The 24,316-nt window shown below is 50.3% G+C and overlaps 1 protein-coding gene across 8 annotated transcripts in view; it reads left to right on the top strand.

Moving 5' to 3' along the window:
- SYNE3 (spectrin repeat containing nuclear envelope family member 3) overlaps nt 1-24,316 on the top strand; it is a 111,069-nt gene that overhangs the window by 72,261 nt on the left and 14,492 nt on the right. For 7 of the 8 annotated variants that reach the window (XM_077941666.1, XM_028851797.2, XM_077941670.1 and 4 more), the window contains 11 exons: nt 1,087-1,223; nt 3,376-3,550; nt 7,072-7,254; nt 8,583-8,726; nt 9,917-10,051; nt 13,135-13,296; nt 13,426-13,598; nt 14,048-14,177; nt 16,422-16,583; nt 19,991-20,140; nt 21,259-21,297. In XM_077941666.1, the coding sequence (XP_077797792.1) occupies nt 1,087-1,223; nt 3,376-3,550; nt 7,072-7,254; nt 8,583-8,726; nt 9,917-10,051; nt 13,135-13,296; nt 13,426-13,598; nt 14,048-14,177; nt 16,422-16,583; nt 19,991-20,140; nt 21,259-21,297 (1,590 nt within the window). Of the gene's footprint in view, nt 1-1,086; nt 1,224-3,375; nt 3,551-7,071; nt 7,255-8,582; nt 8,727-9,916; nt 10,052-13,134; nt 13,297-13,425; nt 13,599-14,047; nt 14,178-16,421; nt 16,584-19,935; nt 20,141-21,258; nt 21,298-24,316 lie in introns of all 8 variants that reach the window. The other variant, XR_003731701.2, reaches the window with a different exon arrangement.

Below are 24,316 nucleotides of genomic sequence, written 5' to 3'. Positions count from 1 at the left end.
CCCGTATTGCCCCAGCCACTGCCTAAAATCCTTCCCTCTATTTGTGCTTTCTCCTTTGAGCTTAATCCTCTAAACCCTGTTCATCCGTGGGTCACCCCAGGCTAAGCCTAATTGGAGCTGCCCCCAGTTCCTCGTGAATGAAGGATCGAGCAGAGGTCGGTATGGTCAAGAAGGGCAAAAGCACAAGGCTGCCTCCTGGGATTGAGGGAGCTGGGGATGGGGAGGGACCAATGTACCCCTGCTCTGTACCAAGTACCTTGTCCATATCACCTGACCCATGTGGTTGGTGAAAGTGGCCCCATTTATCAATGAGGAAACAGCCCAAAGTGCACAGCTAGGAAAAGACAGAGGTGGGTCTCCAGGCCAGCTCTGTGTTGTGGCAAAGCCCATGCACTTTCCACTACCCCACTTTGCCTCCTACTGAGCAGGGCCAAGCAAGGGACTGGGAGTCCTGCAGATCACGGTCAAATGCAGAACTTCCCAGGACAGCAGGGAAAGGCTGTGTCTGGAGTGTCTGCACACATTGAAGTGAAGCAACTTAGGAATAGTCCATGCAAATATCTTCTAGGCCTGCTGAGAATAATAACCGGGTTCACAGGCACCTTTAGAGGCATGAAGAGGCCCTGCTCTGATGTCAGGTCCACCATCTGCAGACTCTGCAACCATCAGACAGCTCTTAGCCCAAGTTTCCTTGTAAATAACATTGGGACACAGAGACTAGCCTTTCAGGACTGTTGCGAGGCTTAAACAAATGGGACACCCAGGGCGCTCAGCCTGGCATTGGTGTCCCTTAGTTATTTGTATCATTAGGTTCCAAGCTTTGCCATGGCGATGCTGGGAGGTAGGCGATACAAAAGAGCAGAACCGTAGCCCAGCAACAGATAGGAAAGGCTGAGTTCCAGGTCATGGAGCTGGAGATGGGAGGACAGGGATTGAGCTCAAGAGTGGGACCCAAGTTCCTGCCCCTGGTGACAGTTTCTGCCCAGCCTGGCCCACCCCCACTGGCCATGGTCACCCCCCTGCACACACACAGTTATCCTGTTGAGGAGCCTCATCCTCCTGCTGTGGTATCGTCATGTGCTGCAGGCAACACGGGCGGCGCTGGCCTCAGAGGAGCCCCGGGTGGACCGGCTGCAAGCCCAGCTGAAGGAGCTCATTGTCTTCCCCCATGACCTGAAGCCACTCTCTGACAGTGTCGTCGCTGCCATCCAGGAGTATCAGAGGTATCTGGGAAGGCTGAGGGCGGTGGGACTCAGGGTGTGCTGGAACCCACATTTCCCCATCTCCAGAAGGCAGGCTTGCTTTCTCCTGCAACATAGTAACTTCTAAATCATTCTTTGCACCTCTCAATGACTGGCTTTTGCAGGTTCTCTCTTAGCTCAGACACTGTCCCCTTTGACTGTTCTGCATTTGCTCCCAGAAAGAGGCCTGAACTTTGCATTTATCCAGGCTACTGGTTGAGCCACCCATCCTATCATGACTCTTTATGCAGGTTAGCACTGGGGAGGGGTGATGGCCCAAAGGGAGGACTTTTCAATAGACAGACTCCATTCCCCTGCCTTCGGGTGCTGACTTCAACATCCGAGCTGTCTCCAGACCAGCCTCCACCTGCCCCCTCAGCCTCTGGGCTCAGGCACAGCAGGACCTCCAGCTTCCTAGTTTAGCAAAAGCAGCAGCCCTGTATCCTCCCTGTGCGGAACTGAGCCAAGTGTTGATTTGAAATCTGTTACCTGTCCTCACTGCATGAGCCTCCGAGGTGTTCTGAACATGGTACAACTGTCCACACAGCTGTCATGCGTCTCCCACCTCTGCCTGGTGCAGGGAGCTCTTTCAGAATGAACGAAGGGAGCTCCTTCTTTGCCGTGTGTCTCTCATCCCACAGCATGCTCAGGCCCACATCTATAAAACTGGGGCAGTGGCCTGGATCCCCCATGGGATGCTAAAGTAGGGGTAGGACTGGGGTTGGGGGGTTGAATTTCCTGTGCATGAAGCAGGCAGGGAAACAGAGTGGCCAAGGGTCTTCCTCTCTCTCTGGTTTCTCTCACTGAGGTTTCAGGTACTGGTTTCCTATGACTTGGTGCTGGACATTGTGTTTGAAAAATTATTTGTAGAAATTAAATGGGCCTAGAATGACGTTATCTTACTCAAGAAAGGGTTTTCTTTGCTTCTGCCAGATGCCTGCGGGCAGGCAGGACTAGTCTAGGGTCTCCATAATTTATCTTCAAGGCTTGTATTCCCTGGTCATGCAGCTGGGCTATCCGTCTGTTGGACTGGCTTGCTTGCAGTGCATTTTTATCCTGAGGGCATGGACCTTTGCGATCCCAGCTTCACGTGAGGTGCTGTTTTCAGAATCTGCCCCTTTTTGATAGACTCTTATCCTGAGAGGCTGCCGAAACCCTGCAGTCTTGCAGCTATTTCTTCCAGATTGGCAAGTGCCCTCAGGGTCAAAGTAGCTTTGGATGTTAGACTCACATTTTTATTACTTGTTTTTTAAAACTTTGATCAAGCAATTTTTTTCTTTGCCTTTTGTTTTTGTACTCAGTGGGAGGGCCAGTCTGAATTAATTATTCTTCTGTTACTGGAAGAATAATGTCTCCATGTGTCATCTCATCTAACACTTAAAATGATTATATGCGAGGGACACTGTGTTGCCTATTTCATAGGTGAGAAAACTGAGGCTTATTAATATTGAACCACTTAAGGTCGCATAGCTGGCCTGTCTGGCTTCAGACTCCCAGCTCTTTATACCTACTATAGAATCAGAGAACACTCATGCCTCTTATGTATTTACATATTTACTTTGGAGACAGGTGTTGCTCTGTCACCTAGGTTGGAGTGCAGTGGTGCAATCACAGCTCACTGCAACCTCGAATTCCTGGGCTCAAGCAATCTTGCTACCTCAGCCTCCCGAGTAGCTAGGACTACAGGCATGCACCATGATGCCTGGCTAATTTTTGGTTTTTTTTTATAGAGATGGGGTCTTGCTATGTTGCTCAGGCTAGTCTCATACTCCTGGCCTCAAGTGATCCTCCTGCTTTGGCCTCCCAAAGTGCTGGGACTACAGGTGTGAGCCACCATATCTTGCCCATGAATGTAAATTATATAAGAGCCTATAGGTCCCAAGGAGCCCCGGTGTCTGTCCTCAGGAAGACCCCAGGCCTGCTGCTGATGCCTTTTCATAGTAATATTAACCAGAGTCCCTTCCAGCTACATCTTGTGTCTACTGCTGCAAACACTCCCAGCAACTGAGATAGGAGAAGGCCCACCCTGGGAGCAGTGCACCCTGGGCCTCTTGAGGGTCTTGGTGGAGGCCTCATCCCTGGACTGAACCCACTCTCTCTCCTCCCTCGTTTCCTCCCTCCACGCTCCTCGCAGCCTGAAGGGGAAGAGTGCCAGGCTGCGCAATGCTGCAGGGGTGGAGCTGTGGCAGCATTTCCAGCGGCCTCTGCAGGATCTGCAGCTGTGGAGGGCCCTGGCCCAGCGGCTCTTGGAGGTCACTGCCAGCCTGCAGGACCTGCCTTCCCTTCACACCTTCCTACCCCAGATCGAGGTAACCGTGGTCCTGCCAACTGGGTGTGGCTGGGGTGGGCCACTGGCGGGGCATGGAGTTTCAGCCTCTCTCCCAGGGCAAGGCCCATTGCTGGGTCCTCCGGATATCTGGGGAGAGCTCACTGCGCCCGGTCTGCTGAGTCCTGGTGCACAGGGAGTGTCCATGCTTGCTTGTTACAGTGACAGAGGTCAGCTCGGCTCCGGGTTAACCTGGGGCTCCGTAGGGACGCTCCCCGCCCGCAAGCACCTCCCAGGTGGAGGCATCAGCAGTCCTGAGAAAGCAGCGTTATCAGGCCATTGCCTTTACTGCAGCTGCAAGCGGCAGGAAATCTGACCTGACCTGCGGTATCTTAAAACAGGGACATTCAGGCAGTCCAGGGTGCCAGGCCATAGCTCAGTGGTGTCACCAGGACCAAGCCCTTTGTAGGTCTAAGCCAGGTCTCCCTTCATGGCCCCAGCATGGCTGCTCTGGCTCCAAACATGCATCTCCCGTGAATATCAACTGGCTCCGGTTGGAGCCGCGGGTGCACGGGGCTCTCTCCACCTCCACTTCCGCCTTTCAAATCCTCCCGACTCCTGCACACTCCCCTTACATCTCATTGGCTGGTCAAGGTCATATGATTATTCCTGGCCCAATCACCGGCAAGGATGATGGGATTACCGTAACTGGTTTGTACCAATTAGACTCAGTGCCCCGGAACTGAGCACTTTGCCTCCCAAAATGCTGGTTGTTTGGGAAGAGAGGAGGAGGAATGACTGTGGAATGAGAAGACAGCATCTGCCATGATGTCCAGCATTACGGTGCCCCCCAGTATGCCTGTACATACTGTCTCTGACATCATTGAACTCTGAAGTGCATAAAATGATTTTGTGTCTAGAGATTGTTAGACACAAAGAGTGGGAAAAGGCTCAAACGTGTGTGAGATGTATAATCATTCTGGTTATAAAAGGCACACCTACTTGGAGAGTGTAAAGGTATGTGAAGAAGAAAACGAAAAGCTCCCATTATCCCACAAGCCATAGGGATGAACATGTTGGGGCAATTTCTCCATTGCTTTTTCTGCCACCTTGGTATTACTGGGGAGAACCAATAACCAGGATTGGCCTCTGCTCACGCTTGGGTACACTACTTGGTCATGTGCCTGCATTTTGAAACGTCTACCCTTGTGATTTTCCGCTTGGGGCTTATGTTGGGCCAATAATTTGTTTTCTTTCTTCATGGCTTTTTTTTTTTTTTTTTTTTTTTTTTTTGAGACGAAGTCTTGCTGTATCACCCATGCTAGAGGGCAGTGGCGCAATCTCAGCTCACTGCAACCTCCGCCTCCCAGGTTCAAGAGATTCTCCTGCCTCAGCCTCCCAAGTACAGGCATGCACCACCACACCTGGCTAATTTTTTGTATTTTTAGTAGACTCAGGGTTTTATCATCATGTTGGCCAGGCTGGTCTTGAGCTCCTGACCTCAAGTGAGCTGCCCACCCCAGCCTCCCAAAATGCTAGAATTACAGACATGAGCCACTGCGCCAGACCTCTCTTAATAGTTTTTAAGCTGCAGGGCATGGCCTTTCTTTCCAAGGGTCCAGGCGGCCTCTTCTTCCAGCCCCATGCTCCAAAGGATGGTGGGACATCTTTTCTAGGTACTCCTCAGGGCATCCTGGAGTGAATTTCATGTGTGCCACAAACCTCAATTTTAGATCAGAAGATCCCAAATCTGTCCTTTATATCTGATTAAATCCATTTAGATATTTCCATGAGATATGGTCACCAAGAGACAGAAGATTTAATTACAATGTTTATGTATTTGGGATCAAGTTCTATAATTGTATATTCTGATATTCTCACTCCACACATTTGAGCTTTTGTTCTCAGCATCATTTAAAATCATTCAAATGAAAGTGATCATTTTCAATGGCTGGATAATATTCTATTTTGGAGAATGCCATAATTTAATGTTTCTACAATTAGAGGCTTAGGTTGTTTCTGATTTTTTATTGTCATAATTCACATATTTTGAATATCTATGCACTGTAGTTTTATTTCCATTTCTACCATGATCTTCCTTATTTTGCAGATGAGGGATCAGAGCCAGGGAACCTATTTGACAAAAGAGGAAACTGAGGCTCAGAACTGCCCCTAGCTTCCCAACCAGTACATAATCCAGACTCATGATCTCAACTCCCCAGCCTAAACTCTTAACTCCCATAATATTGCATCTGAGCTTGGTGAAAAGGGGGTAAAGGTGACTCCCCTACAGTGAGAGGCTTGACCTCTGTGTGACTGAACACAAACTAGATGCCCTGGTTTGCAGGTCATGCCAGTACAGCTGTATCAGCTGTGGCTACACTGCCTCTTCCAGAAACACCTACCCTTGAAGGCCTGTCATCAGTACTGCCTTCTCCAAAGTAGTACTCGATTTCCCAAACCAGGAGTGTCCACCTCTGCCTTGAACTCCCACAGCACTAGCTCCAGCTTTGCTTAAAGAATGACCACTTTCTGTCTTGTATTGAAATGACTTACCTGGGTTGGAATCTTTGTTCTTTCTCTCCCAACCCTGTGCCTAGCTCATGGTTTTAAGTCTGAGAGTGGGTTCTCAGCAACATCATCAGGTATAAAATGAAAGAACTCTGGCCACAGACAAAACCTCTGACTTCCAGAACCCCAGACTCTTGATTAGAAATGCAAGAGGTGCTTACCTGAAACAGCTGGAGAGGCAACAGGAGCCAGAGGCTTGGTTCAGGCTCTAAGAGTTGCAGGGCTTTTGGGGCAAGAAGAATGAGTGTAGGCTGGGAATGGGGTCAGGGAAGGCTTCCTGGAGGAGGTAGGGTCTGGGCTGTACAGAGTTCAGGCCGTATGGCAGCCTGCTGCCATTATAGGAGGCTTCTGAGCCCCCTTAGTTCTCCTCTTTGCCTGGCAAACTCCTGCACATCAGCAGTGTGCTGAGTATCACCTCCTCTGGGAAGCCTTCCTGAATTCTCTCTGATCATGCTCCTACAGGCCTGTAGCTCCCTTCAAAATGTCCAAAACACTGTTGCAGGTAGTGCTGGGGGGTGCATCCACTGTTACTGGTGATGGGGGATCACTGAGTAGAGGATCAAGCTGGCTGGGTCTGGGTTCTGCTGCAATGTGGTGGGTCGGTGGTGGGGAGCCAACTAACTGGGAGGCAGCAGCCGTTTAGGAGCTGTGTGGTCCAGGTGCCCAAGGCTGAGGGTGCACTGCAGTCAGGGGCAGAGGCCATGGAGAGGAGACAGACTTCTGAGGCCTGTAGGAGGTGGATGATACTCAGGCTTGAGTATCAAGACAGATGTGGGAGGCGAGAGAGGAATCAAAGTTGACCCCAAAACTCAGGGTCTTGCCAGCGCATGCCTGCCAGCTCATTTTGTTTCTACTTGAGTTTGCTGCTTCCTCAGACACCTGCACAAAGGTAAGCTTCCTAAGCAGTTGCAACCAGAACAGTTGTGCCCCTGGCTCTGTTTCTGAGCTGTGTCCTGCCTGGTCTGTGGTTCACAGAAGCCTTGTCTCCCACAGGCGGCCCTGATGGAAAGCTCCCGCCTGAAAGAGCCGCTGACAATGCTGCAGCTGAAGAAAGACCTCCTGATTGGCATCTTTGGCCAGGAGAGAGCCATGGCACTCCTGGAGCAGGTGGCGGGTTCCGTGAGGGACAGAGACCTGCTGCATAACAGCCTTCTGCAGAGGAAAAGCAAACTGCAGGTGTGCAGCACGGGGCGTCTGCTCGGGACTCGGCCTGGTCACGGGGCTGGAGCACCCGCTGGGGAGGCAGATGGCCCTATGTTCTAAACTCAGCTCTGCCACTTGCCACTGTGTGGCCCTGGGTGTATCCCTTTGTCCCGGACAATCTCAGGCTCCTCGTGTGTAAACTGGGTAGGATTCTTGCATGCTCCCTCTAACTGGCTTCCTAGCCACCACCTGTCTGCCTCCCAGCCCTGTCCCCAAACCCCCTGCAATCAAATTGAATCCAGTCCAGTCTTCTGCAGAGAGTGACCGGAGGGTCAAATAAGAAAATGGCAATAAGAGCCCTTGTAAAATTTAAACCACCCTGGAGCTGGAAGCTCATATTAGCGACACATTTCAAAATGACTACTCTACATCAATGACATGGCCTGGCACGTTGTGGACAGCTTATTCTTTTAGGTAACAAATGTTTGCTGAGCGTCTAATGATGACGACAATAATAACTATGATCTATGGGGCACTGGCTATGGGCCGGGGCACCGGCTATGGGCCAGGGCATTGCTAAGAGCTCCAGATCCTTGATCTTATCGAATCCACGTAAGAGCACGATGAGGGAGGCACTGTTATTTTTCTTGTTTTACACATGAGGACACTGAAGCAGGATGGTCAAGAAGGTGGCTCATGGTCCATATGGGGTACAGCCAGGACCCTGCCCAGGTACAGCCAGGACCCAGTCTGTGATTTCAGCTCCCATGCATGTTCCCTCCATCTCCAGGGCCTGGTTCAGTTCTAGGAGCTGGGGGATGAAGAAAGGAAGCCAAGGTCTTCACCCTCAAACACTCACAGCTTGCTGGTGGACACAAACAAACAGGCAATTACTGGAAGACATCAAAGTGCTGTTTTACAGCAAGGGTTGGCAGACTGTTTCTGTGAAGGGCCAGATAGTGAAGGTTTTAGAGTCTGCAGGGCAGGCCGTCTCTGTCGCAGCTCCTCAGTGCCACCACTGCAGCATGGACACAGCTGTAAATGTGTGCACATGGCTGGGTTCCTATAAAACTTTATTTACAAAAACAGGCCTCCTGTGGGATTTGGTCGGTGGGTGGAGGGGTGTAGTTTGCCCCAGTTCTAGAGGGATGTGGCCAAAGTCTTCTGTGAGGACACTATGGTGACTCTAAGGAGAGGCACCCAACTCCATCAGGGCTCACGGGAGGCTTCCTGGAGCGGGTGGTGCCTGGTGAGCATGAGCTGGCTGAGACCAAGAGCAGCCTGGCTGCCCAGGTCAGGTCTCACAACACGGTGCCCGTGAGGAACGCTCTTAATGCGCACGCTGTCCTGTGTGTCTGCAGAGCCTGCTCGCTCAGCACAAAGACTTCGGAGCGGCTTTCGAGCCCCTGCAGAGGAAGCTCTTGGACCTCCAAGCCAGGGTCCAAGCTGAGAAGGGGCTTCAGAGGGACCTTCCTGGAAAACAGGCCCAGCTCTCAAGGTTACAGGTGAGGGGTCTGCGAGGCCTGAATCAGTCCTGCCCAGGTGCTCAGCGGCACCTGGAAGCAGCTTCTTCGTCTAGCAGTAACCGGCAAAGCAACAGCTGCCGTGAGCCAGAAATTCAGACCCTTAGTTGAGATCTGACCTTTCATCTCAACAGAACCTCTGCTTGTTTATCTGATGGTTCCTGACCTCAAACAACTGAGTCTTGAGCTCAGCAAAACGACAAGCTGTCTTTTTGTTTACTCCTCAGTTCCAAAGTCTAACATTGGTATTTGTTTTTAGAATTGCTTTGCTAAGTATTCTTAATGAGCCAGGTGTTCAGTTAAACCAACTTTGGGATTAAGAATAAATGTTCTGAAGCATGGACTGTAAGTAGGCTGGCCGTTGATCATTGTTGGCTAGATAAGGAACTTGCTGGTTTTTAAAATGCATGTGATACAATAGTTCTCTTTTGAAAACCCAAGCACAACTCCTACACAAATTGAGAGTGTTCTCTGGAAGACATTAAAAATAGTGCATTTTAGGCCAGGCGCGGTGGCTTATGCCTGTAATCCCAGCACTTTGAGAGGTGAGCAGATTGCCTGACTTTAGGAGTTTGAGACTAGCCTGGGCAACATGGCGAAACCCTGTCTCTACTTTAAAAAAAAAAAAGCAAAAAAAATTAGCCAGGCGTGGTGGCGGGAATCTGTAATCCCAGTTACTTGGGTGGCTGAGGCACTAGAATCAGTTGAACCCAGGAGGTGGAGGTCGCAGTGAGCCTACATTGTGCCACTGCACTCCAGCCTGGGTGACAGAAGAAGACTCTGTCTCCAAAAAAAAAGAAAAAAGAAAAAAAAATAGTGCATTTTGGGTTTTAAAACTAAAATTGGGCCGTGTTTCTTCACAATGAGAGGTGGTCGCCAACTATGAGTCCCGATGTGAGCTTGTCCCCGGAGATGCCATCTGGCCTGTAACAGAGTTTAATTTCATGGTGTCCCAGAATATTGGTATCTGATTTTTTAAATCTCTCCAGCCCTGAGAGTGGGCCCATCAGACCAGCCATGTGGTTGGTACTTCCGCTGGTATGAAAGAGCCGCACTGCCTTGGGGAGGTCACCCCTCCCAGACTCTCCCACTCTGAGCCTCCGCCCTGATCAGCCACCCTGAGGGAGGGAGAGGTGGGAAGATTAGCCTACCTGTTCCCTTCTCTACTGCAGGGGCTGCAGGAAGAGGGGCTGGACCTGGGGGCACAGATGGAGGCTGCGAGGCCTCTAGTCCAGGAGAATCCCAACCACCAGCACAAAATGGACCAGCTTTCCTCCGACTTCCAGGCCCTGCAGAGGTCTCTGGAGGTAAGGGGCTGGCAGAAGGGCCTGTGCTTTGACAGTGAGCAGACCCCTGTCATCCAACACGCCTGGGGCCTTTCTCCCCATTTCCTGCGTTTGTTCCTTCTAACCTATCTTTTTTCTTTCTCCATTTTTTCTTACCTTCCTCATTCATACAACAGATAATTATTGAGCACCTCCCATATGCCAGGCAGTGTTCTAGGTGGCCCTAAGGATGGAGGTAGCAGAGCATGACAGCCCAGGCCCCTGCTCTTCTGGGAGTTACGCCCCAGTTGGGTAGATGGACAATTAATCATCAAGCAAACAAGTCAATGCACAATTACCTATCGGGATTAGGGCCATGAAGCAAAAGAAGAGAGCAGCTCGCTGGAATCCTTAGGCAGCCCAGAGCACAGGCAGCCTTGGGTCCCCAGCAGCCTGTACTAGGCCTGGAGGCCACAGAGCTTCATTGCCAGTGCCCTCTAGTGGCCACCTTGGCTCTTTCTAGGGTTCACCCAGGATTCAGTCCCCTTCCTGCAGTGGGGATGGAACTTGAAGCTCCTTCAAAACTGCCCTGAGGACAAGTGGAAATGCAGACTCCAGGCCTCACTGTGACACTGATCGAGATGCAGTCCTGGGTCTGCCTTTGTAACAAGCCCTGAGGAGTATAAAGCAGGGTCTCTGGTGCTCACACCTCAAGAAAAAAACCCAGTGAGGCAGTGAGAGCTCTCCATCCTACCTGACTTTGCACACCCTATTCCATACCAAATATTCCTAACCTCCTCTTTACACTCCTGAAATTCATAGGGAATATAAGTTACCCACCCAGGAAATAGAAAAGAGAAATCAAAAGAAATAATTATAATACAATATTGTCCTTCAATATGTAAGTACTCCCAGATGGCCACACTCAAGACATAAGGAGGGGGTCAGAACGTGCCCTCCCTGCATGACAGCTATCAGTGTCATGTCAAGTGGCACAGCCATCACGGCCTTTAGTGATGTGGTTTTCTGAAATGTGAACAACGCTTGATAGAACTTTGATCAAAGCCAAGAGCAGTCTCCCATCCACTTACACAAAGGGTGCAGCTCTAGAGAAGTCTACGTTTGTTAAAACTGCAAAACCTTCTTTGTATTTGTGTGTTGATTGGCGTGAGAGTCTGAGCTCAGGTCATGACAAACAGGTTTTTTTCCTGCTGTGGATATTAGGAGGACATGAGAAAATCGAGTGGGATGTGAGCCAATTCTGCTTTGGTGGACTGTCCGCCCCAGGGTGGAATGCGAGCCCCCATCCCTCTCACTCCTCCTAGTGTCACCCTCACCACCTCTATCTCAGCAACCGCAAACCCTCCCCACCAGTTTCTGGGAAATAAGGCACCACCTGTGGAGACCCGTTGGTGTAAGTGACGATTGATGTCTAGATGAATTCATTTAGTTACATTCAATAAACTAGCAGTGAGTAGTTTCAAGGTCGAGGCAGTAGAGAAATAGGACGCACTGTCCTCACTCCTCAGGAGCCCATAGAAACCCACAGAAGCAGCAGAAGTCTCCTAATACCTCCATCCAAATGATGGGCTCGATTAGTCGTTATAAGAAGCAGCATTAACTGAGCATCACTAGGTGTTGCAAACGATGATATTCCAACTCTTATTGATTGTTTATATTCTTCTTTAAAGAGAAATTGCCATTTTATTATTTTGGTACCCAGGGCTTGTTAACCTAATATGTCCTTCCCTACAGCGAGGCAGTCTCTGCGTCCCCCTGGGGGGCAGGTATCCCATGTTGGAGATCACAGCTCTATGCACATGAAGCCCTTGGACGCGTCTGGTCTAATGTTGGCACACAGGGACCAGGAGGGGACAGCGGTAGGGACAACTCAGAGAAGTGGAGTTTTAGATAACTTCTCAGGCCCTCATTGGTGGTTCACTGAGGACAGAGGCAGCAGTCTCCCCAGCCCCTGGTATGGGCCTGGTATCCAGTGGTCTCAGCCAGTGTCTGTGGAATGCAGAAGGCAGGGCCTATGGTAGCCCCGCAGAGAGTCATGACCTCATCCAGCTAACACAGCTGGAATGGGAACGGCAGGCCCTGGGGTCTGACTGGTTCATGGCGGGCTATGGAAAGAAAGCTCCAGGGTCTCAGGCTGGGTGGCCAGGGGCATAAAGAATGGCTGCCCTTCTGGGGACAGTGTCTGCCTTTCCTGGGGACAGAGAGCTGAGCAATAGATTGGCCCAGGAAACAGTACTCAGGGAAAAAGAACAAAGAAAGACCAAACGTGAATATCTGAGTGTGCAGCTCGATGAATGTTTTAAAAATTAAATGCATCTGTGTTACCAGCACACAGATAAAGCACAGAATATTACCAGCCTCCCAAAGCCCCTGTGCCTGTGGTCATGCCCAGCTCACCATTCCCGACCCTCAAGGGCAGCTCTGACTTCAGGCTTCCCGCAACACAGCTTGGGTTTGTCTGATGTTATCCTTCATTTAAATTGAATTGGACAGAATGTTTTCTTTTGTGCCTGGCCTTTAGCTCTCCACATGATGGTTGTAAATTCATCTACTGTATGGCATGTGGTTATAGACTGTTCATTCTTGCTGCTGTGAAACATTCCATTATGTGAATATATACCACCGTGTATTTATTCATTCTACTCTCGATGGGCACTTGGATAGTTTCCAGCTTGCGGCCGTCACATATATGTCCCTGGGTGAGGATATGTTCCCATTTCCGGGGCACGCACCGGGAATGGAATGGCTGGGCCATCAGCTACAGCCACATTCTGTTTGGGTAGATTTTGACCCATGGTTTCCACAAGTGATTGGGCCAATTTACGCTTGGATCAGTGGTGGACAGGAGATCCGATTTCCCCCACCCGCACCTAGACTTGGTTGTTTTCCTAAAAGTAAGACAGGCTTTAAACCAGTTGATCTTCCCAGGGTAAATTCCTTGTGCTGTGCGGAGGGAAGGGCCAGCCCAGCCTCTTGTGGTGCTACTTGGTGGGGAGCCCTGGGGTACCCAGCAGGTGTGAGAGCCCTGCAGGGTGGAGGTGGTGCGGGGGTCTCCCCCTTGGACAGCACTCAAGGCACCCTGGGCTCCCCGGGCTACGCTGCAGGACCTTGTGGACAGGTGTCGGCAGAGCGTGGAGGAGCACTGCACCTTCAGCCACCAACTGCTGGAGCTGCGGCAGTGGATCGCCGTGACCACGCAAAAGCTGGAGGCACACCGGGGAGAGGCTGGCCCGGGGGATGCTGAGTCCCAAGAGGCCGAGTTTGAGGTAAGGCGGTGGTTCCCCCATCCACTTCCCAAAGAAGCAGCCTTGACAGGCCCACGTTCCCATACCGAGGAGCAGAAACCACCCTCCACCTTCACCGTGTATGTTTCTGTGTGTCTGTGTGTCCTTTAGAGGCTGGTGGCAGAATTCCCGGAGAAGGAGGCCCAGCTGTCCCTGGTGGACGCGCAGGGCTGGCTGGTGATGGAGAAATCTTCTCCGGAGGGTGCTGCTGTGGTGCAGGCGGAGCTCAGGGAGCTGGCAGAGTCGTGGCAGGCCTTGAGGCTGCTGGAAGAAAGTCTGCTGAGGTGAGAGTGCCTCCTAGGCTCTGAGCCTTGTCTGGGACACCGCCTCTGCCCACTCAGGGGCACTCAGGTGCTCGTGGAGCAGATGGCCAGGGTGCTGCCCAGTATGGAGCCAGGAGCCTTAGGCACCTTCACACATTGGCCCAGTTGGCTATTCGAGCAGGAGCAGGAGGAGCCAGGAAGTGTCCCCATCTTGGGAGTTAGCCTCCAGTCCATACTGGTTTGAGCCTCAGTTTCCCCATCTGCATCAGTGGGCATATGCACCTTCATGACAGGTTACTGTGAGTTTAAAGTCAGAAACCGGATGTGAGCATGCCTCAGGAACATTCTGACAAACTTCAGTGGGGGGCGCTGACTCGTCACCCGTAGTTCCCCAATTCTATTACTTTTCCCATGTCCTGGTGGGTTCCCACCACATCTCTGCATTGACTGGGCTGAGTTTGTCTTCTCAGCCTCATCAGAAACTGGCACCTGCAGAGGACGGAAGTGGATTCAGGGAAGAAAATCGTTTTCACCAACAACATCCCGAAGTCAGGATTTCTCATCGACCCCATGGATCCTATTCCCAGGCATCGTCGACGGGTGAGTCTGTGTAGCAGGACTGTGGGAGAAGGGGCCAGGCCCCAGGTCAAGAGATGGGTAGGGGTCTCCAGCACAGGCGCCTCCCTGTCTGGGGCAACATGCTCTGCTCTGAGGACTTGGCCACATCCTGTCTCATTTGAGCCTGCCCCACCTGTGGCCCAAAGAGCAGTTGATCCTGCTCCACAGAGGACCTCAGAGATCCCAGAGTCTGCAGAGCCAGGCTAGCAGCAGCCTCTGCAGGGAAGAGAGTGTCGGGGCTGAAAGCTTCCTGCTGGCCCCGGATTGGAAACCAAAACCGTACAAGATGGGAATATTTTTGTGCCATGTTTCATCCATCCCTTACTGCCCTTAAGCAAACTTGAGCTTTGTTGAAAAGAAAGTTACTCCTTGTTATTCAAATACATCAAATTATTCATTTTCCCATTCATTCTTTCATTCACGCCTCCATTTGCTGAGTGCTACTTTGTTCCAAGGACTGTGCTCAGAGCTAGGATACAGCTGTGAGTAGCACTTCCGACCCTCAGAGAACTTGGAATCCAATGTAGAGCTTTTCAGTGGGCACACAGCCTTGTATTAAAATGCAGGTTCTGTTGGGAGGCCGAGACGGGCGGATCACGAGGTCAGGAGATCGAGACCATCCTGGCTAACACGGTGAAACCCCTTCTCTACTAAAAAAATACAAAAAAACTAGCCGGGCGAGGTGGCGGGCGCCTGTAGTCCCAGCTACTGAGGAGGCTGAGGCAGGAGAATGGCGTAAACCCGGGAGGCGGAGCTTGCAGTGAGCTGAGATCCGGCCACTGCACTCCAGCCTGGGCGACAGAGCGAGACTCTGTCTCAAAAAAAAAAAAAAAAAAAATGCAGGTTCTGGGCTGGGTATGGTGAGCTACACCTACAATCCCAGAACTTTGGGAGGCCGAGGCAGGAGGATTGCTTGAGCAGGAGTTTGAGACAAGCCTGGGCAAGATAGCAAGACCCCATTTCTATAAAAAATATTTTTAAATTAACTGGACATAGTGGTGTGCACCTGTGGTTCCAGCTACTCAGGGGCCTGATGTGGGAGGATCACTTGTGCCCAGGAGTTTGAGGCTGCAGGGAGCTGTGATTGTGCCACTGCACTCCAGCCTGAGTGACAAAGCAAGACCCCATTTCAATCAATCAATCCATCAACAAAAAATAATAAAATAAGATAAAATGCAGACTCTGAGTTAGTAGATCTGGCTGGGGCCCACAATTCCATTCTGCATTTCTAACAAGCTCTCGGGATACGCCTGTGCTGCTGGGCCCAGGAGATACTCGCCTCTGTGAGCCACTAGCAGTAGCACCTGCAGGGGAGAGAGCATGGGGGCTGGACACTTCCTCTGGCCCCAGAATAGAAACTAAAATCAAGCAAGATGGGTCTATTTTTGTGCCATGGCTATGTTTTGTAAAAGAAAAAAAAAAAGAACTAACTACATTGTTTCACCCATCACTTTCCCTTACTGCCCTTAAACAAACTGAGCTTTGTTGAAAAGAAAGAAGCAAGGGAGTGGCATCCACAGGCAGTTAAATAAGGGTTTCCAAAAAAACAACAAAAAAAGTGGTGCACCTTGGCAGACAGGCCAGAGCCACGGGAATCTGCAGCAGTTCCCAGGTCCAGGACAGGAAAGCCCCTCCTGGAAGATAAGAAATCTCAGCTGAAGTTTCATGGCTGAGTGGCAGTGAGGAGAGGAGGGAGGGAGGTGTGTTCCCAATAGAGGAGACAGTGTGTGAAGAGCAGAGGGAGAAATTCGAGTGCCAGTTTGAGGGGCCAAGACACGTCTCCAGGCCCAGGCTCAGAGGACAGGGAAGGCAGCACGTGCAATGGAACCAAGACTCCCGGGTCACGCTGAGGAGGAGTGAGAGGCACCAACGTGGATAACCAGAAAGTTAGCCGAATGGGCTTACATCATAGATCACTCTATTCATGGAGCCCCAAGGGGACAAGCATGGTGGAAGGGTGACTATTTGTATAGCCACCCTGGTAAGAGGTGGCGGTGGCTTCTGTCACCTCTCAGGGGACCAGAGAGGGGACAGTGAGGAATGTTCTTGGCCCCTAAATGTGGCCATGTTCAGTAGAGATTCATTGTTCATCCCCCAGGCCTCTCCTGTCACCATTTTGGGCATCTTGTCCTCGTCCCCGCCCCTCTGCCTCAGGTGGAATTCCCAGGACACACGGCCAGGGAGCCTCTTTCACCTCTGATGCTTTGGCCGTGTGTGATCCTACAGGTAAATCTTGTCCAGGAAGAAGAAGGGAGCCATGAAGATTTCTCCCAGCTCCTGAGGAACTTTGAGCAGTGGTTGCAGGTGGAAAATTCCAAGCTGGTTAGAATCATCGCAATGAGGACTTCTACAGCTGAGGACTTGAGGACCAGAGAATCAAAGCTGCAGGTCTGTTCCCCAGGAAAGGTCCCTCATCCATAGGGTTTGCACCCACAGGTGCATTTGCCACCAGGGGGCTCTTCAAAAGAAAGAGCACACCCACAGTTTGTGAGCTGTTCCGCCGTGTGTATAGATAATGGCTTTTATACTTTTTTAGTTCAAAGATTTTAGAACTTTTTCTGGCATTCATTCATGTATTCAGCATGCTTATGTATTTCCCTACTTGGAAAATATCACCACTAATCGCTTGACTCCTGTGTCACTTAGCTATTGCTGTGTGACAAACCATCCCAACAGTTTGTGGCTGAAAGCAACAACTAGGTATTTAACCCGTGGTTCAGAAGCACAGCAAGCTAGGCTGAACCAACCGGGCAGGGCCTGCAGTCTGTCTGCTGTCAGTTGTAGGTCAGTTGGGTGTCTCTACTTCTGGGGGCTAGTGGGCTATTAGAGACGAGAATGACGTGGACTACACATCTCTTATACTCCTGTGGCACAGCCTGGACTTCTCATAGCAGAGGCAGGGCAGAAGAGAGCAGTAGCAGCAGGCAAAGACTTTTGAGGTCAAGACTAGGAGCCAGCATAACATTAATTCCCCTGCATTCTGTTTGCCAAAACCAGCCTAGAGTCAAGGAAAGGGAAAGAGACTCCACCACTTGATGGAAGGGATGGCAAAGTCATGTTGCAGTGGGGAGGGAGATGGGGAAAGTCACAGCCATTTTCGCAACTGTACTACCACTTCTCTTCTGTCTTCTTCACTCCCACATCTAATCAGTTGCTAAAGCTCCTTGATTCCACCTCCTAGATATGTTGTGTTTCTCCTTCCTCGCACTACCATTGTCTGAATTTAGGCACTTACCGTGTTTGGCCTTGACTATGGCTGTAGCCTCCCAGCTGATCCTCCCTTCTTCCTGTTGGGTTCCCATCTAGGTCATGGCTCATTCTGCAGCCAGAATGACAAATATGACCCTGTCCTCCCCCTAATGAAAACCTTTCACTATGGAGTTTAACCCCTGAGTTTATTACTCAAGGCCTTTCTCAGCCAGGCTCCAGCTCACTTCTGTTTCCCTATTTTTCTGCAATTTTAGGTTTGAATTTCTTTTTATTTATCTGGGTTGGGATTCATTTTAACTCCCGAATCTGTGGTCTAGGATCTTTCTGGAAAACTCTCTAACATTATTTTTTTTCCTCTTAATTACCAAACTTGTTACTTGTATTTTTTTCTACTAACAATATTTCTTAAAATATTACCTCTGCCTTCTTCCCTTTCTCCTCTCCTATTGTGATATCATTTAAACATATGTAACTACTTCTCACTGTGTGCTTTATGTCTCTTACTCTCTCTTGTGTATTTTTCATCCTTTTCTCTCTTCGTGTTGCATTCTGGATAGTTTTTCTGATCCGTCTTTCAGTTTACTAATTCTCTCTTTAGCTGTGTTTCATCTTCTGTTACACATGTCTGTTGAGTTCTTAACTTTTGTTGTTGTAGTTATCAGTTCTAGAACTTCTTTTTGGTACTTTTAATAATCTAGGCTATCATTTTTCTTACCTTTTTTTTTTTTTCTTATTTTATAACTCCCGTCTTAACTGAAACTCTATCATTTTTCATACTTTCCAGATGCTTGCTTAAATTTTTAAGCCTATCTTTTAATTATTTGAACATAGTAAACATAGCTTTTTACAGATTGTGTCTAATAATTCTAATATCTCAAGGCGTTTTATGAATATTTCTGTTGTATATTATTTCTGCCTGTTCTTACTCTTGGTTTCTTGTGTCTTTGTGTGGCTGCTTTGTGTGCTAGACATTGTGTTTGCCAAAATATGTATAAGAGTGATTTAAGATTTCGGAGAGGCCAGGCGCGGTGGCTCACGCCTGTAATCCCAGCACTTTGGGAGGCCGAGGTGGGCAGATCACCTGAGGTCAGGAGTTGGAGACCAGCCTCAACATGGAGAAACCCTGTATCTACTAAAACTGCAAAATTAGCCAGGCATGGTGGTGTATGCTTGTAATCCCAGTTGCTCAGGAGGTTAAGACAGGAGAATTGCTTGAACCTGGGAGGTGGAGGTTGCGGTGAGCTGAGATTGCGCCATTGCACTCCAGCCTGGGCAACGAGCGAAACTCCGTCTCAAAAAAAAAAAAAGAAAGAAAGAAAGAAAAAAAAAAGATTTGATTTAGGATAATCTTTTCCTCCAGAGTCTATTTCATTTGCTACTGCCAGGCAAGTAGGGACCTTTCATTCTGGGACCACTAAATCCAAGTTCAAGACTTGAGTTTCCCTGGTCTACTAAGATGACTTTGAACTGGGCTGCAAGTGTCCATAAGGTCCAGGTTTACTTCTGGTTCATTTTTTACAGGGTGAAGGCTTTAGGAGCTCAGCAAAATGGTGAATGAATCCTATCAGAATCTCCACCTTGGTAGGGCCCAGACTTTGACCTTTGTCTCCCCAGCCCAGTGAGGCTGCCAAAAGCAAAGGTGTTTTACAGCTATTCCTTCCAAATTGGCAAATGTTCTATGGACAAAAGCCGGTCTGAACACAGCGCTGACTGCCCTGGGTTTTCATTCTTTCCCAAGTTGTGTCCCGGTGTGCCTCACATTCTTTTGTTAATACTTTTATGCCTTTAAAATGCTTTAAATATTTTGTCCTTAGTGAGAGGTTTGGTCCCAATTATCTAGTTGGCCATTACCTGGAAATCTTCCTTGCCTGCCTCTCCCATCTCATATTTGGCTGCTCCTCTCACTCCCCCCACCGCACCACCACCCGATTCCAGCCATATCAGAAATGACTTTCTGTTCCTCAAGTTAAACCCCCTTGCTTTTGTACAGCATACGTTCCTGCGGGCTCTGAGAAGCTAAGCAAGGTGTCGCATATTACATGCTAGTGGGATGGGGCAGAGTCAGGATCCAAAGCCAGGACTGAAACCTGGGCTCCCGGATTTATAGCCCCGCTCCTACTGCCCCATCACACCACCTCTCCAGAGTCCTGCGAATAAAAGGTTCCATCCCAAGGGAACACAGTACTTACATTTCCTGAGAAAAATCTGCACATTCCAACCCCACTCTGCCAGGCTCATAATGCCAACAGAAAGACCTGTTCACAATGACAACTTTTAGAATGAGGCAAACTCTAGTCAAGCCCTCTGGAGGACTTGGTCCTGGAATGTCAGAGTTGGAAGTAACCACTGGAGGTCTGCAGCCCAGCTGCCCGTTCCGTGCAGGAGGCCATCCTGTAACATTCCTGAGAGCAAGGGCGAGGCCTTGGCTTGAATTGCACAGATGGGAGTCCCACTTTATGGATTCTGTCTGCCTCCTGCCTTCCTACCTGTCTGTTGAGTGAAATTTGATGGACCCATCCTTACCGGCCAGGTGAGGCTGTCTGGGCCATTTGGAAACCCCACCATGACGCTGCTGCTTCCCCCAGGAGCTGGAGGCTCGGGTGCCAGAAGGTCAGCATCTCTTTGAGCATCTCCTTCGTCTCGGGCCAGCAAGGGGGACCTCGGACAAGCTGGAAGATCTGCGCTACCAGTGGATGCTGTACAAGTCCAAGCTGAAGGACTCCGGCTACCTGCTGGTAGGTGCCAAGGATGTGCAGGTCCCAGATCCCAGGGACAGGACTGTAGCTGGGCCTGGATTTGCCTGAGGATACAGTGCTCAGCCCGCATCCACCCTGCCCTGTGCATTCACACACCAGGCAGAGATGACTACTCAGACAGAGGACAGGGACACCCAAGGGTCCCGGACACTTGACTCAGGTGATGCCATTTGGCCATCCAACCACCTCATGAGGCTGGAGTCCCAATCAGGACAGCAGTGACCTTGTAATTAATGTGTAAGGAGTGCTTCCTACCTCCCAAGCCGAGGGCTCTGTGTGCACTGTCCCATTCAGTCCGTATGGTTCCCCTCTGCTCAAGTCATTGTATCTCCAGCATCCAGACAGGGAGCTGAGACTCCAAGCAGTGAAAATACTTGTCCAAGGCTGCATGAGTGGTCAGTGGCAGAGCCAGCCTGCAGACACACCCTTGTGTTGTAGGCGTGACCTTGGGAAGCACTGGAGTGGCATCAGGAGCCCTGGGGTCCAGCCCCATGTCTCTAACTTGCCCTGTGTCTGAGTTGAGCAAGCACCTTCCTTTTTGGGGGCCCCTGTGTCTCCTCACACAAAATAATAATAATAATAGCAAAACAGTGATAATCATAACCTTTGCTCAATGCTATGTCCTCATAACAGCCCATTAAAGGAGGTGCTGTTATATGCCCTGTGAACCAGTGAGGAAACTGAGGCACAGAGGTTAAGTTTCCTAGGTCCCTAAGTCTGAGGAGGGTGGTGAGATGGCCCCTAAGGGCCCTTTCAGCCTCAGACCCCAGGCCCAAGCTGGGCACCCCAGGCTTTCCTGGCCCTGTAGCAGCCGAGATGGCCGCTAGGTGTCACCCTAGCCCAAGCCAGGTCGGCCATGGCCCCAGCCGGCCTTGGCCACCGCCTTTCCAGACAGAATCCCAGCTGGGCCTGAAGTGTGTTAAAAAGCTCATTAAATCGAATCACCTGCTGGCTCAGGCTGTCCAGATGACCAGAAGTTTTAAAGAAACACTCCCCTGACAAAATGAATATTCCATTACAGGCTCTGTTGGGATTTAAGTTTCACTCACTTAACTTATTTTTTTCCCCCCTTTTCCTCTCCTTCCCTAAAATAACAGACACAAAGTTCTCCAGGGGAGCCGACTGGATTCCAAAAGGTACAGTGTCTGCCATCTGCTCCACACAGCCAGCGGGCAGGGTGCCTGGAGGGTTGGTGGGCCCGTGACACGGGGGCAGGACTCGTGGGCTTTCTGGAAGGCTCCAGGAAGACCAAAGAACATTTATGGGGGATCAACTCTGGGCTGCGCTGTGCTGGGGCCCAGGATTCTTGGTCTCAAGAAGCCCCAGGCTCGGGGGGAAGCTGGCCAGGGTGTGCAGAGTCCTCCGCTGTGACAGGCACATAGCAGAGAGGGGATCTTGGAGTTCACCCTCCCAAATCAGGACACGCTGGGGAGTGGACAAAGATGCTACCAGTGATTACGCTGTGACAACAGGTGTGAACCGGGACTGTCCCAGGAAACCTGGGTTGTTGTGGGCAAACTGGACGGTGTGGCCACCCTGGTGGTGGAGGGTCTGCGGGGCTCAGTAGGGACAGGAGAGGGAGGGATCGTGCCTTTGAGTTCTACTAGGCAGGTGTTTCCACTTACCCTATGGAGCCATGCTCAGAGTCACTCCCAGGGCCTTTGCAGGCCGAAGCAATAACAATAACGGCAGTAATAATGACAACAATGAGAAACAGGTATGATTCTTACTCAAGATGCTATGTATTGGCCATCCACTGTGTGTGTAAGGAACTGTGCTAAGTTGTGGTTAGGGCCCCTCCTGTAACTCTCCCAGTGACACCCAGGAGGCAGTATAATCTCAACTTTCAGAGTGAGGAAACAGAAGGGGCAAGCCTGAAGTGACTTGTTCAAGGAAGGCCTCAGCCCCTCAGTGGTCTCTGGCCTCTGAATCCAAACCCCATGTTGTTAACCTTCCACGTTGTGACTTGCGGAAGACTTCCCTGGGGCCCGGAGTGTCTCCCCATTTCTGGAAAAGCCAGGTGTAAATTGGTGTCCCCTGGTGCCACTGTTTCCAAAAGAACGAATGCTGTGTTTTCCTGCTAGGCACTGGCCCGTACTGACACAAGCCTCCAGCGTGCTCTGACCCACGGCGCTCTGAGTTCCTTGAGATCTCTCATTCTTTGGAATCTGAGTTTCCTAGAAATCTGTGATTTCTTCTTGGCCTCAGGCTGGTGTCATAAGTAGCATCTATAGGAGAGTGGATGACACATGGACTGGGCGGGGCAGTCACAAAATCAAGGCCGGGCTCTGGGCCCAACACCAACTGGCTTTGTGGTTTTGAGGGAGTTGTTTGGCTCCTTGGGGCTCACTTTCCCCATCTATAAAATGGAATTTTTTTTTCTTTTTTTTTTTTTTTTTTGAGATGGAGTCTCTTGTCACCCAGGCTGGAGTGCAATGGCATAATCTCAGCTCACTGCAACCTCTGCCTCCCGGGTTCAGGCACTTTTCCTGCCTAAGCCTCCCGAGTAGCTGGGATTACAGGAATGTGCCACCACGCCCGGCTAATTTTTGTATTTTTAGTAGAGACGGGGTTTCGCCATATTGGCAAGGCTGGTCTTGAACTCCCGACCTCAGGTGATCCACCCTCCTCGGCCTCCCAGAGTGCTGGAATTATAGGCGTAAGCCACTGTGCCCAGCCTAAAATGGAACTATTAATGGCAACCTTATTTACTTCATGAACTTAGTTTGAAGATTGTGTGAACTGCTGTATATGAAAGTAGAAGTACTTCTGATCACTTAAACCCTGCCCCCAACACACCCCAGTTTCGAATAACAAACAGACTTCTCACGAGATAGGGAAAATCATCAAGAAAGGACAGGTGTTCTACACAGGCCGGCCGGGTGGGTCCTGGTGGGAGACGGGGGACCCAGGACCTGATGTCCAGACCGACTCTAGCTCCTGCACTTTAAGCCTCTCTCTGGTTGGAAGCCCCCACCTATGCAGCCCCCAGGCCAGGATCCATGTGGGTGTCAAGTCTGGGCCCCCTGGTGTCTAGCCATGGTGCCTAGCACATAGTAAGTGCTCACTAAATGTTTTTGAGTAGTGACATTTGTAGGCTGACACCAGCCCTCCAGTGCAGGCTCAGGTTCCTACAACCTGTAATTAATGTGTTACTGTGGTATGTTCATAGCCACAGCGTTCATTGCTATCTCTATGTTGCCTCCCTCCCTCCCTCCCTTCCTCTCTCCCTCCCTCCCTTCTTTCCTTCCTCCCCTCCTTCCTTCCTTCCTTCCCTCCTTCCCTCCTTCCCTCCTTCCCTCCTTCCCTCCTTCCCTCCTTCCCTCCTTCCCTCCTTCCTTCCTTCCTTCCTTCCTTCCTTCCTTCGTGCTGACTTTGTGCCAAGCTCTGTTTTAGGCACTGGGATACATCAGTGAACAGAAGAGCAGTGACCTGTCCTGTAGACTGTACATCCTGCTTGGGTGGAGAGAGGGGGATGGGGCCAGAGCACACATGTCCAGCTGATGTTTCTCAGTAGCACAATGGGAATCTCTGGATCAGAGAGCTCTGAAGGTCACACCACTTGGGATCCATGTAGCCCTGAGGTGTATCTTGTCTATGACCAGAAGACGTTGGGCACAGCTTGGTGGGGTATGCAAAGCAGGAAAGCTCTAAATGACTAAAGAATCTGCTTACTTAGGCTATGTTTAAAACAATTGGATGTGTAAACATTTGTCCTTGGTGCTTGCTGGCTTTTGAGCTAATGGATCTCAACCCACTGTGAAGAAGTAAACAACGTGGGGGCCAATACACAGAGACCATCTATGGCTCCTTTATAGGATAGCTTGTTAAAACATAGATTGTTGGACCCCACCTCTGGAGTTTTCGATTCATTAGTTTTAGGGTGGCCCATGAATCTGCATTTCTGACATGATCCCAGGTGTTGCTGCTGCTGGGGGCCCGGGGACCACACTTTGAGAACCACCACTTTCCACTCTGGATTCAAACCCAGGCTCCACCATTGGTGTGTGTGACCTCCAGTGAGTCATTTAGCTGCAATCTTCCAAACTCAAATGCGAGTTCACTGAGCTCCTGGTAGCAAAGTTCCTGTTGTAACAATGGCACATAGTAGGTTCTCAAGTGCTGTGTGACTGGGGACCTGGGAGACCTGCAGAC

Source organism: Macaca mulatta, chromosome 7, assembly GCF_049350105.2.
Source record: "Macaca mulatta isolate MMU2019108-1 chromosome 7, T2T-MMU8v2.0, whole genome shotgun sequence".
NCBI classification, from domain to species: domain Eukaryota; kingdom Metazoa; phylum Chordata; class Mammalia; order Primates; family Cercopithecidae; genus Macaca; species Macaca mulatta.
Note: the sequence above shows the minus strand (reverse complement) of the source record. Positions and strands in the feature narration are given on the sequence as shown.